The following is a 13,301-nucleotide window of genomic DNA, read 5'->3' as shown; positions in this document are numbered from 1 at the left end:
GACTGCCTTGTGTTTGATGCGTTGCAAGGACGCAGCAACTGGTCGCACCTGGAGCGCCATCGGTTCTTTGGCGCCGACCGGTTCTGTAGAGGTGGGCGTGGACTTCTTCGGCGCCACTGGGTCATCGAGTCGAGGAGCGGTAGTAGCCGTCGACGTAGTCTATGATTGTGCCTTTGGTGGTGCTGTCGAAGCGGTGTGAGACGCAGCAGCCAGTTTGACCTTTGTGGCCGGAGCCGATTGTTTCAGTGCCGGGAGCCGAGTAGGTTTGGCGGCACCGAAGGTCTTTTTCCGTGTGTCGGCGCCGACGTCGGCTGCTGCAAGCTCGGCACCGAAGTCTCGTTTGGTGCGGTCGGTGCCGACGGGTTTGGCTGGCGTCGAAGGTGTGGTGGGCTTCGATCCGACCAGCGTCACTTTTGGTTTCGGTTTTTGATGAACCAATACAGCTTTCGGTTTCGAAGAAGGGAAACCAGCAGTTTTGGGTAGTAATGGCTGCCGCTGAATGTCCGAGGCCGGGCCAGAGGGCGGGGCCGAAGAACTGCGGGATAGGTCTTGGGTAAGGCCCGAAGGCAATCCCTCGACCGGAGCCATAGACTGGCGCACTGGGATATCCTCAGTCTGTACGGGTAGGCCTTGCTCGTCACCGGAGCTACTCTCTTCGGCCCCTAAGGCCTCATCGTAGTCTCCTACCTCGGTGTCGGCTTCATCTCTGTGAAAGAGTCGTTCTTCGATGTCTTCCGATACGGAGTCGTGTTCGGAAGCGGGGCTGGAGGGTAGGTTCTCCACGTCTTCGACATCTTCGTCCTCGGCGCTGAAGATGTTGGTCGGGGCCGGTGCCGCTTGCTGCGCTTCGAGTCTCGCTGCTCGTCGATTCCGGAGAGTCTTCTTGGATCGGAATCGGGCACAGGCCATACATGTGGACTCGTCGTGATCCGGTGAAAGGCATTTGTTGCACACCGGGTGGACGTCGACATGGGGATATTTCGCATTGCATACAGGACACCGCTTGAATGGTGTCCTCGATTCCATCGTCGATGTCGGGTAAGATGCAAAAAAGTTGTTCTTGAAGTTAGTTTACTAACAAAGATACTATCGATACCGATCGGGAACAGTACCGACGCGAACTAAAGGCCTTTTGGCCTGGAAAAAGTTTTTCCTAACTTGAGTCAAGATAAGCACATCCGAACCCAATGGCGGAAAAAAAACAATCTGAGGATGGAGAGGATGCCCATGCGCACTGTAGTCCAGGGGAGGAGTCACCTATCCCAGGATACTTCGAAGACTCTTCCAGGACAACAACGTGCAAACATCCGGACCCAACACTAGGCGGCGATCTATGCACAGATATGAATTCAGCAGCCCACATGCCTCGAACCTGGTGTTTACCCTTTGGTCACCTCACTCGATAGCGAAGACTTTTGACACCCTGGGAAGGTGATAGCCAACAGAGGTACTTATTAAGTTTGAGCTAGGCCCCAAATTCCTTAAATGGATCTCATTGTACAACTCACTGGTGGAATGGGTGAGAACTGGTTCTACATAGAGCCCTTCGCTATAGAGCAGGGCATCTGACAGGATTGCCTCTTGTTCTCGATTATCTTTGAGCTGGCAATGGAACCCCTCGCCTGCACACTTCCGCAACAGGCTACGGGCTGGGGTATAAGGGCGTACAGCCAGTGGCATATAATATCACTGTACACAGATGATGCACTAGTTTACCTTATGCCGTTGCTGTAACGGTTCGGACGTGTATCGGGTCGGAAAGTAAACTGGAATAAATCCCTATTGTTCCCAATGACTAACTCCTGTACAAAGGAGTAACACTCCCACCCGTCCCACTTCCGTGGTCCTGTAATGCCTTCAAATATCTGGGGATTCGGGTTTACCACCCCATCCTCCCTCCCTCCATCCCTCCTATCCTCCTCCCTGACCAGCTCCATGATGGCTTTACTGAAATCTGGGAAGTTTGGTATCAAACTTCCCAGCACATTAAACACACGGTTGGATTTAATGAAAAATGCACAGAGGACATCTTAAAGATGCACCCTGAAAAACGAACAACTCGTGTGGTTGCTGACTGGCTCCCAGCTATCTGCCACCACCAGACAGGTTTCTAGTCCCCTGGGTAGAGAGCACTCTGCTCTCTGGGTCCAGGAACAAAGCATATCCTGGGTGGAGGAGTTATACCTCCTCCCCCAGGATGGCCAGGGTACTCGAAGAGGGTGCCTCAAAGGCCTTCCGGCTTTGTTAGCTACCCCAGCCTTTTGCTGCCATGGCTCCTACCAGTTTAGAGCCCCATTTTAGGCCCGAGAACCCGGGGCAGGAGAGAGGTGTGCCCACCTTTGCAACCCCAGCCCTAAGCACACATCTCAGTCCCTACCACCTTGTAGATGGAGGGAGCCCTCCAATCAGGAAGAGGCTTATGCCCCCATACCCCGACTGGGGGGTAGCATACTAAGGGGTGTAGACACCCCAGGGAAGAGACCCATTGGTCCCAACCTGCACACCCCTCTAACAAACCCTAAATCTAGCATTTGGGGGCACCACTGAACCTTGCCTCTTCAGATTTGACGTGACAAGAAGGACCGAATATCTGTGCTGAAGACGACAACTGTTTTGACCCCAGCCCTACCGGCCTGTCTCCTGCTCTAAACTCCTGCAAGCTGAACCCGGCGTGCCCTGCAGCCAGCAGCTTCCAAAAACCCTGGAGAGCTTCCCGGCATTCACAAATAACTCCTATCTCCCATAGACGCCAGATTTGCCCAAAACCAAGTAATGACTTCAGATCCGCAAGTCCCCAGCACGCTGCATCCAACGCCCACAGCCAGATTTCGAGTGACCCATCACCCCATCGAAATATCAACCCCCCCCCCAAACCTGTGATCCAGCATTGGATGACCTTCACCTCAACCCCTGCAGCCTCACTCCGAAAGGTCCTCCCAATCGCGACCAGAACCAGTGAGAAGAACCAGACACGGAAAGACATTTTATTTTATTTATTTATTTTATTTTACACATTTATAAAGCGCACTGTTACCCAGAGGTGTACTGGCGCTGATTGACAGAGTGTATGGGGAGGGGATTAGTGTGTAAAGAGCCACGTCTTTACAGCCCTCCTAAAGGACAGGAGGTCCGACAATTGTCTGAGGTGCAACGGCAGAGCATTCCATGCCTTAGCTGCACCTAGGGAGAAGCTCCTTCCTCCCCAACGAGCTTTCCTGACTCTGGGGATGACTACCAGACCCTGCTCAGCTGACCTCAGCAGTCTTATTGGTCTGTGCCATTGGAAAAGTTGGGAAATGCAGTGAGGCCCCAGGCCATGCAGGGCCTTGAAAGCTATGCAAAGTGATTTAAAAATAATTCTTTTGCGAACTGGTAGCCAGTGTAGCTTCACCAGATCCCGTGACACTGAGGCAAATTTAGGTGTGCCTGTAATCAGTCGGGCTGCAGCATTCTGCAAAATTTGGAGTTTGTTGAGGAGCCCCTGTTGGGCATTCAACAGTAGGCTGTTACAATAGTCTAGTCGGGACATCACCAATCCTGTAACCACGGTCTTCTTGTGTTCGTCAGCAAGAAAAGGCAAAACTTTCCGAATAGTTTTTAGGACGAAGTGGGTTGCTGAGGAGAGAGCATTGATTTGAGGGCTGAAGGACAGAGAGTCGTCCATCAGAACACCCAAATTTTTTACCTTCAAGACCGGAGCTGGGGGGGGTGGGGTGCCCATTTCCTCCGGCCACCAACGTGGGGACCAGAAGTTGTTTCTGGACCCGAACAGCAACACTTCGGTTTTAGCTGAGTTAAACTTGAGACAGTTTTCAGCCATCCAATTACTGACTTCCCGCATGCAGCCTCTGAACCTTTCAGCAGTGCTGTCTGTTTCCCCCGGTAGAAGTGACACCACTATCTGAGGGTCATCAGCATATGATGTTAACTTGAAGCCAAAGAATCTAATAACTGGTGCCAGGGTGGAGACATATACATTAAAAAGAGTGGGACTCAAGGAAGACCCCTGAGGGACTCCGCAGGGAAGCACGAAAGGGTCAGATTCATAATCCCCAAGTGCCACCTTCTGAGTCCTGCTGGACAGGAAGGCAAGCAAGATTTTAAGCGCTTTTCCTTGAATGCCGCTAGCCCTGAGCCGGTCCACTAGTATCTTGTGGTGGACCGTATCGAAGGCCGCGGACAAGTCCAACAGGATCAGGGCGGCTCTGCCACCTGCATCCATCACTGTTCTCACGTCCTCTGCTGATCTAATCAGTGTAGATTCGGTACTGTGGCCCGTCCGAAATCCATGTTGAGATGGATCCAGGCTCTGGCCTGCCCCCAGAAAGGCACTCAGCTGTGTGTTTAAAATACCCTCCAGGACTTTTGCCGGAAGGGGCAGCCTGGCAATTGGCCGATAATTGTTCAGGTCGGACACCTCTAGATTCGGTTTCTTCAGCAAGGAAAGAATAGAAGCTTGTTTCCAGCGTGAAGGGAACTCCCCGCTGTCCAGCATAGCATTTAACAGTGGGGTGAGTCCTACGGCCAAGGTCGATGAGGCTAGTTTGGCCACGCTGGCCGGGCAAGGATCATTAGGGGAGCCTGATTTTATCCGTTGAAGCCGGTTTTCCACCTCCTCCTCCCTAATGGGGGAGAAGTTGAGTAGTCTCGGTAGGTTGCTGTCTGCCTCAGGATTGTTTTCTGGAGCAGCCGTCTTGACACGAGTGTCCAGAGGAAGGAAGATGTTTTCTACCTTATCCTGGAAGAATTTCGCCAGGTCTTCGCATAGTTTGCGACTAGGAGGTATCTCCGCTGGTTTGGGGGCAGCCAGGGACGATACTGTGCGAAATAGTTCCTTGGAGGAATTACTAGCCTCCTTAATGCGTTTCGTGTAAAACTCATGTTTGGCCTCTTGGATCGCGTGTTTGTACCTTTTCAACTCTGAGTTGAGAAGCTTTCTCTTTCTATCCTCATCTTTGTAGTTTTTCCGCCAGAATCTTTCCAGCTTTTTGCAGAGCATTTTATGGTCCCTGATATGTTCGGAGAACCAGGGCGCAGAGGGGCTAGAACGTGTAGAGTGATACGTTTTAGGAGGGCTAGGTTGAGGCAGGATGCCTCCAGCCAGTTCGTATAGGCAGTGGCCGCCTCTTCCACAATGACTGGGAGGGGCTCCATGGAGATTTTAAGCAAGTTCTCTAGGTCCTCTCCATCTATATTTTTCCACCTCCTGATCGTTCTGGGCGGATTCATGACTTTACTAAGTCTAGGAGGCGGGACCAGACTAATCTCAAAATTGCACAGCCGCGTGGTCAGACCAGGAGACCGGTCGAACTGCAGTGATTTCTAGGTTGGGAAGATTGGAAAAAATACCGTCTAGAGTGTGTCCTGCCCTGTGGGTCGGGCCAATGACCCTTTGGTTTAACTCTACCCCATGCATCAGTTCTATGAAATCTCGCGTATCAGGGTCTGATTCACACTCCAGATGGAAGTTAAAGTCTCCCAGCATTGTAAATGTCTTAGCGCAGAGCGCTTCTTCTAGCAGGCAACTGAGTGCAGGGAGGAACGGGGCTTTGGGTCCGGGGGGGCCTGTAAATTAGACCGCCCTTGAGGGTTTGATGGTTGGAAAGGGTAAAGTTGTAGATAAGTGCTTCGAATAGGTCAGTGGTGGCCGGCTGGAAGGATCCTCTGACCGAGTTATGGTAGATAGGCCTCCTCCCCTTTTACTTTCTCTGTTCTGGACAAAACACTGGTACTCGGGGTGGGGGGGGGGGGGGTGGCTTTAACAACATCTGGACCTGAGGCTGCATCTGTCCAGGATTCAGTTACGAATACTATCAGAGATTTGGTTTCAACTATTAAATCCGCTAGCTCTATACTGTGTCTCACCAGAGATCTGGCGCTCAGTAGCAGGCATTTGACTACAGCGTGTTCTTTCCTCTTCCTAGGCATGGATAGGGTCGTAAGATGGTTCCTGGTTTGCCAACATACCTTGGGGAGGGCCTGCATAAAATTTATGCAGCGCTGGGGGAGGTAACAGATCCTCCAGCATATCTAGGATCATGCAACCCGGGCTCCTGCCTTTGCACCGAAGTGCCAGAAGAGTGTCACGACTGTAGAACTGACGACTTGAGTTTTTCCATGACCTTGGACCAGGGGTTCTGGCACTAGGCGCGGACGGGCGCAGACGGGCTCACCTTAGGAGCGCCGGCGGTGCGCCCGCTGCGCTCGTCCGCTGCGCTTCCTGAAGAAGGTGGCCATCTTATACTGATCGGGTAGGGAGGGGCGGAGCACTAGTCTGATCGCCCAGCTCCTCTGAGAAGAGGGCGGGACAAGGACCACAAGTCATGGGTTCGAGCCCCGAATGTGCAAAAAATGCAAATATACAAAGTGTGCAAGATTAAATAAAACGGGCAGTAAGATTAAAACGAGTACTTTTTAAATGCAAGCAGCAATATGTAAGGCCTAAATACCACATACAACGGCAATGTCACGGAGCATAAAGTCCCGGCTTCCGCCTCAGGACCGTTAACGTACACACACAGGCAATCAGCGGTGATGTGTGAAGGCTGAAAGTTTATACTGATCGGGTAGTGAGGGGCGGAGCACTAGTCTGATCGCCCAGCTCCTCTGAGAAGAGGGCGGGACAAGGACCACAAGTCACGGGTTCGAGCCCCGAATGTGCAAAAAATGCAAATATACAAAGTGTGCAAGATTAAATAAAACGGGCAGTAAGATTAAAACGAGTACTTTTTAAAAACAAGCAGCAATATGCAAGGCCTAAATACCACATAAAACGGCAATGTCACGGAGCATAAAGTCCCGGCTTCCGCCTCAGGACCGTTAACATACACACACAGGCAATCCCTGCATCCGCAGCTCCGGTGACCCGAGGTGCTCAACTGACTGTGTGCTGGTGTCCAACAACTCTTTAGCTTCATCCTCCAGTCATTGGTTCCCTTTGTCCAGTCTTCTGGCCTCCGCCTGCAGTATTTTTCGGTGACCAACATCCTCCATTGAAACGCATTGGAACACCTAAGAACCCTGGACCGAGATAATACGCAAGTGTAGAGGCAGTTTATTCCAAAGAGCCGGAGCGAGAAAGGAACAAGATCTTCCTCCCTTTATTATGGCACGAATTTTGAGGGGTGTTAGAAGAGATTTGTTGCTGGATCTCAGAGGCTTGCAAGGCCAGTACCAACTGAGTTTTTTTCCAGTAGTCAGGACCACTGCCATACATGTTCTTATGCGTTAGGCAGAGAATCTTGAAACAAATCCGCTTCCTAACAGGAAGCCAGTGAAGAAGTTTTAAGTTGGGTGCCGAAGGGGATCCCGACGGGAGATTCAGCACTAGCCTGGCAGCAGTATTCTGCAGAACCTGGAGCCTAGTCAGAAGATCTTCATTTATTGAAGTCAACAAAGCGTTTTCATAGTCCATGCGGTTGATATTCAGTCCCTGGACTAATGGCTTCCATCGGGAGCACCATTTAAAAACTTTGCGCAAATTTCACATGATGCCAAAACAGGAGCAAATTAGGTGGTTGACCTGATCTTTCACTGACAATTGGTTGTCCATTTTAATACCTAAGTTCCGAACTGACTGTTTTGGCACTGGGCAAGGGCCGAGGGTTTGAGGCCACCAGTAGCTGGACCAGTGTTCATGCGCCTTGCCAAAGAGAACAATTTCAGTTTTTACTCCATTTAGTTGTAAATGATTTGAGTTATTCCACCTATCGATATGGATCATGCAGTCTTTAAAACATGACTTTGTGTCTGTTGAATCTGGGCCAAGGGTGATCAGAACCGTAGTATCATCAGCACATGACACTACATCGAAGCCATAGGATCTGATCACCTTGGCCAGTGGGGTCACGTATAGATTAAAGAGTGTGGGGCTCAAAATGGCGCCCTGTGGCACTCCCATCCTGACTGGCCTTTTGCAGGAAACTATGTCGCCAATCTGAACAGCGGTGACTCGATCCGTTAGATAGCTCCTGAGCCATTTTTTGGGCCTTCCCTCGGACACCAATCTCCCAGAGTCTTTGTTCTGAAATGCTGTGAGAGATGGTGTTGAACACAGCAGATAGATCTAGCAGGACGATAATAGGTATTATCTGCTATACCTCTGGGGATCCACTGAACTGGGCACACTATACCTCACTTTGTTATAGTATATCCAGAGCCAGCTTCCTACACTTTTTCAATGTTTGAGGCAGAACCCACGATGAACCAGAACCATCCAGACTCCTCCAAACCATACTCTTAACATGGAACCGGCCATCACAATGTTATATAACTATACTTAAAGACAGGGCGATCACCCCCCCCTTACCGCGCTTCGAGCCTACTAGGGTGGTGAACTCTCGACAACATTCACAGACAACAGACTTGCACGAATGTACCAAGGACACCCCAGACTCTTGCCCCAACTGTCACGACCCTGGAGCTGACTTTACACATATGGTGTGGTCTTGTCCATGCATGTCATCTTATTGGACGGATATTTTAATTGAAGCCGTGGGACACACTATACCAACAGATGGTTCACACTTTCTTTTGGGGATAATATCTCGCACAGAAGCACTCAAGTCCCCCAATAAGTTCTTCGATTTAGCACTAGTGATTGCTAAGCTTAGGGTCCCCTAGCACCTCCCATTCAATCCTGGCTCACAGACTTACGCACACCGCACAAATTCAGTGACCATACTCTTCAACCCACTTAAACCACATTGTTCGTTCCTTTACACAGTTACTGTTCGGAGTATTTCTCGTCTTGACAAGAGAACCAAATGAGTGCAAAGTTTCAGTCTTCATAGGTTTGAATTGACACGGAGAAACTAAGAATGTATAAAAACTGTAAACCATGTAAATCCTACTATTGGCACATAACGCGTCTTATGCCGGTAATGTATGCTGACAAAATCTCACTGATTACATTACCCTGTATGATTTGTGAAGCTGTTAAGAATATATTATTTTTTTTAAAAACTCTGACAGATGTGGCGAAAATAAGAGTGTACAGATCTAACAGTATAAACATAACAGGAAAGATTGAGACACTGAAAACCACTACCCCTTCCACACACCTCAGTAATGTTTACTTCAGTATCTCAAACTGAAAATGTAAACATTTTCAATATTATTTTAATTTACAACAAAATCATTGTTACTAGTTTATCTTCAACAGCGAACAACCTCAGACAAAGCCAATAGTCCTTACTGGTTTTAGATGCAAGTCAGCTGTTGCATTATATATGGATGCGGTAACATGTCAGGGGAATCACAATACTGGTCGCATGGCACACTACAGGAATCACAAATTTAGTTTTACGTGTTGTACCCCCCCCCCCCCCCCCCAATTACTTCGGCCCTACATTCCCCGCCCCATTTAAAAGCCCCGTCTCATTATTAAACACAAACCAACCTGGTTTCTCAATCTCCAACATTTCTGATTCTTCGGTCATTGTGACACTGGTTGAGAGTGGACTGCACATTACATCAACTTGCATCTCAGGACACTCTAAAGATTCGATGACGTCTCCTTCTGGATGATCTGTGGCAGGCTTCGAATCGCTCTCTTGTGGTGGATTGGGGCCTGGAGTGCATGTAACTTTGGCAGGCAACTGCTCCACATCGGCCGACTCAGCTTTCTGGAGGAGAAAATAAATTGAGGGAGTAATATCAACGGGCAAGGGAATGTAGCTTTCAATCTAGTAAGAAAGATCTTAATTTTATATGAAAGATATTTGAAAAACAAAAACGCAAAGAATCACTCACAAAAGACAGCGAGGTAGGATCGAGTTCTTCAACCATCGGGCACACTTCATCCGCTCTTGAAACACTAGAATAAAAACAATATTTCTTACTACAAAGTAACAGCAAACGAAGCAAATCTTAACTTCAGATAAGAGGATTTCCCATTCAATATACTCAATCATGCACTCAAAAATATTTAGACAAATCTATAGAATAGGATCGAAAAGAGAACGCTGTCGACAATGCAATTTAACTGGAGGATCATAGTAATGTTGATTGGTTGAAAATCTCAAATTTCACAGGGTGTAAAGTTAGAGCTGATCACTAGACTGGAGTTAAAATAATTCTTTGCACCAGCTTCATAATTTTATACATTATTCCAAAAACAAAAAGTTCTACACAGAATTGGTGTGAGCAAAGATTATCACTTGTTGAAGTTATTGGAGGATAATAATAAAAAATAAACACGCCACTGTTACCAGCCTTCAGAATGCTACTCATTAGAATATCTGTTTGAGGATCTTTACTGGTCAGTTTATGTTGGTGGAGTGCATATTTATAGTTTACTTTGAGTGTAGCCCCATAGGAGCGCAGAAAGATGCCTTCAGCACACCTTGTTTAAAATGCCGTTGTAGAATCAAGGCGAATGTTTGAAATGGTTTTACTGGTCTACGAGGAGGTAGAGGTCAAGCAAGAAGACCCATTTAGAAGTGGAATCGGATGCTTTTGCTATGGTGTTTGAGTGGAATTCTAATACTGGCACTCCATACCTTCTGAAGTGATCTTTGTCCGGCCTTAGAGCCGATTTTGTGATCGATGTGCCGGTGTTATTAGCATTAATAATTTGACCACACGACGAACTGACAAGCCAGATGGGGATATTTCAGTCGTTAAAGTGCTTGCTTCGAAGCCAGTGATTAAGTCAATAAAGTGTTAATTTTGGGAATACCTGAATGGATTAGTGGAGTAACCGTGCAAAGTGATAATTAAGTGTGGTATGTGAATAGAACTAAATAATCCAAATGGGTATAGGAAGTAATACATTCAATTAATATTTCATTCATAACCATTAAAAGGCCGATTATAGCCCGGGAGAGAGAGAGTAAAAGTTAGTGTTTGGCGAGTCTGAGGTAGAAGAGATGGTTATCACATCAGTCGCTTAAGGAAAGAGGAGGTAGAACAGTAACTGGTATTTTCCTTACTTTTAATGATTTGGTGAAGTACGAGGTAGACAACAGCCCAGTGGTTACAAATGGATACAAAACATGTAAAGAAGTTAAGCATGAACGAAGTCATCTGGACGCTAATGAGTCCAAACTCCAGGGGATAGCACCACCAGACACGGTATTGTCCAGGTCTCAAATCACCATTGAGTGCTTACTCAATGACCAAGAGGTGGACAGGATATAGGCACAAAATTTCCAGTAGCGTGTTAGGCCATGGAGCCATGTGGGAGGTCTTATGGAATCATTAGCAAATGTTGGAACTTGATTTTAAGATCAATATTTAGTGCTACCTTTGCAAATTGTCGGTGCTGCCAAACAGAACCTTCTTAACAGTATTCAGCAGTGGATTTGGAGAGGTTTCTGTTTCAGACAAGTGTTCAGGTGGGCCACTGGAGAAGCAGACTGGCTCAATACTGTGCAAGTCTGGAACTTTTGATACGGAGCCTTCCGGTTTTGCACCAATGCTTTGCGACAAGCTGCTCTTGCGGACTTTCGATGATGAACCTGTGAAATAGATCAGCCCAAAATTTAGCACAGCACATCAACTCATACGCCTCTATGAAAAATTTAGAGATGTACATTTAACTGGATAGGTAAAGTAGGATACCGCTTCCTGTATTTTTCATTGTGGAAATGCCATGTTCTGAACTTACTCACCTATAAACCTGAAAATATTTAATCTTGCTTCCTGTTACTTTAAGCACATTTGTTGTAGAGTTGCAATTAGAGCTCGATTACAATGTCCGGAGTTGCCTCCAACTGACAGTCGCACCAACACCATCCCGGTCTCTGGGCTGAACGACCTCCGGTCCGCAGTCCTGACACCGCAATTAAAATGAGCCCTCACATGGCGCGGTCCCATACTCCCATTTCTCTATGGGAGCTTGTACTGCGGCCATAAACTGGCCGTAGCACAATTGGGATTCTGTTAATCCCTACACCGTGTGGCAGGCACCTCAAGTTGCTTGCCACACGGAGCAGAGATTAACAGGGGGACACCATAGGTGCCCCCCTTAACCTCCAAACTCACTTTCCGACTGACTTTCCATGTCGGAAAGCCCTTCATGGAAAGCAGTTTGGCTTTCGACCGCCTAGATTGTAATAAGGTGGTCGGAAGTGAAACAGACTATGAGGCTCGGAAAGCCTTAAACCTTAGTGTTAAGTTTGCCAACCACTGTTGTGGTATGCTTTGCTTTAAGTTTTCACAAACATTTCAGGGAAAAAACACTTGGTCTTTGTAGAAAACTAATGTTTTGGTAAAGTGTTTAAGTAGGGATTGCCTCCTAGGTCTCAAAATTCCAAAGTCAGCAATTATATCACGTCTTTCTGCTATCTGCTCTGACCTGCACTAACTGGCCTGCAATGCAGTTGTCAGGGGATGGAATGGTTAGGCTAATAGTTATAAGTTATAACTATCATGTGAAAAGTAGCCTCAGTTCAACCATTTGTCCTGTGCTGGTCGACACGGACTAACAGTCCTCTCAAGGACACATCTGTTGATTGTCCTCTAGGTCTGTGGTTCAACAAAAATCCCTTACCCGTGTCAGATTGAGAGTTCCACCAAAGGACTTAAATTACCTACTTCTTTACCATTAAATCTTGGCCTTGCCCCATAAAGTTTGTGCCTCGAACCACACTAGGAGTGGGCTTGTGTAGTCATGAAATCGGGACCACTAAACATTTTGGCATACCCAGTAGTTTCACCACTTCTCCCATATGATCAAGTAGTTATCTTGCTGACAAAAGAACTAATTCCTCAAGGTGGGATTAAAGTAGTTTCAAAATGATGGGAAACCTTTTGGTAGTGATGCACATCAATAACTATAGTTCCATAGATGGAACACTTTGGAAGAGGGACAACAAACCCACCAGCAGAACAAACAGAAGTTTACCAGATTACAAAACTCAAGGCATTAGGCTGGAATTTTGTTAGCATGAGCCTCAGAAATCGGACACCTTTAGATCCTGTAGCATTTTAACGAGCTTTTGTAGAATTGCTCCTATGTAATGGAGGTGCAGTGGAAAATGGGTGCAGACAAAAACCAAGAGAAACAAAACATCAGTACTTCCATTGGGAAAGGTAAAACATTTTAAGCATTAATCCTGATCCTCATTGGGAGTAAAATAAGGTAGTGATGAATCAGGGTTTTAGTAAATGCAAAGCTGTGGGTTAGATACCTACTGTGCGCTCTCTTGCACCACTCTTTCAACAACAAGGGCAGTGTGATTAATGGTCCAGGGTCTCCCGCAAGAGCACTATAAAAGGTGTTGGGCAAAAAATAGAGCTCAGCTACTTGCCGACTTGAAGTGAAACACTGCCTACAGAACTGAATTTATGTCCCA

General features: G+C 47.4%; 1 protein-coding gene across 4 annotated transcripts in view; it reads right to left on the bottom strand.

Annotated features, from left to right (window-relative positions):
- DLGAP5 (DLG associated protein 5) overlaps positions 1 to 13,301 on the bottom strand; it is a 351,164-nt gene that overhangs the window by 62,193 nt on the left and 275,670 nt on the right. For all 4 annotated transcript variants that reach the window (XM_085626824.1, XM_085626826.1, XM_085626823.1 and 1 more), the window contains 3 exons: positions 11,249 to 11,462; positions 9,754 to 9,817; positions 9,401 to 9,626 (listed from right to left, as the gene is read on the bottom strand). In XM_085626824.1, the coding sequence (XP_085482950.1) occupies positions 9,401 to 9,626; positions 9,754 to 9,817; positions 11,249 to 11,462 (504 nt within the window). The remainder of the gene's footprint in view (positions 1 to 9,400; positions 9,627 to 9,753; positions 9,818 to 11,248; positions 11,463 to 13,301) is intronic.

The sequence above is a fragment of the Triturus cristatus genome, chromosome 9, assembly GCF_964204655.1.
Source record: "Triturus cristatus chromosome 9, aTriCri1.1, whole genome shotgun sequence".
NCBI lineage: Eukaryota > Metazoa > Chordata > Amphibia > Caudata > Salamandridae > Triturus > Triturus cristatus.
Note: the sequence above shows the minus strand (reverse complement) of the source record. Positions and strands in the feature narration are given on the sequence as shown.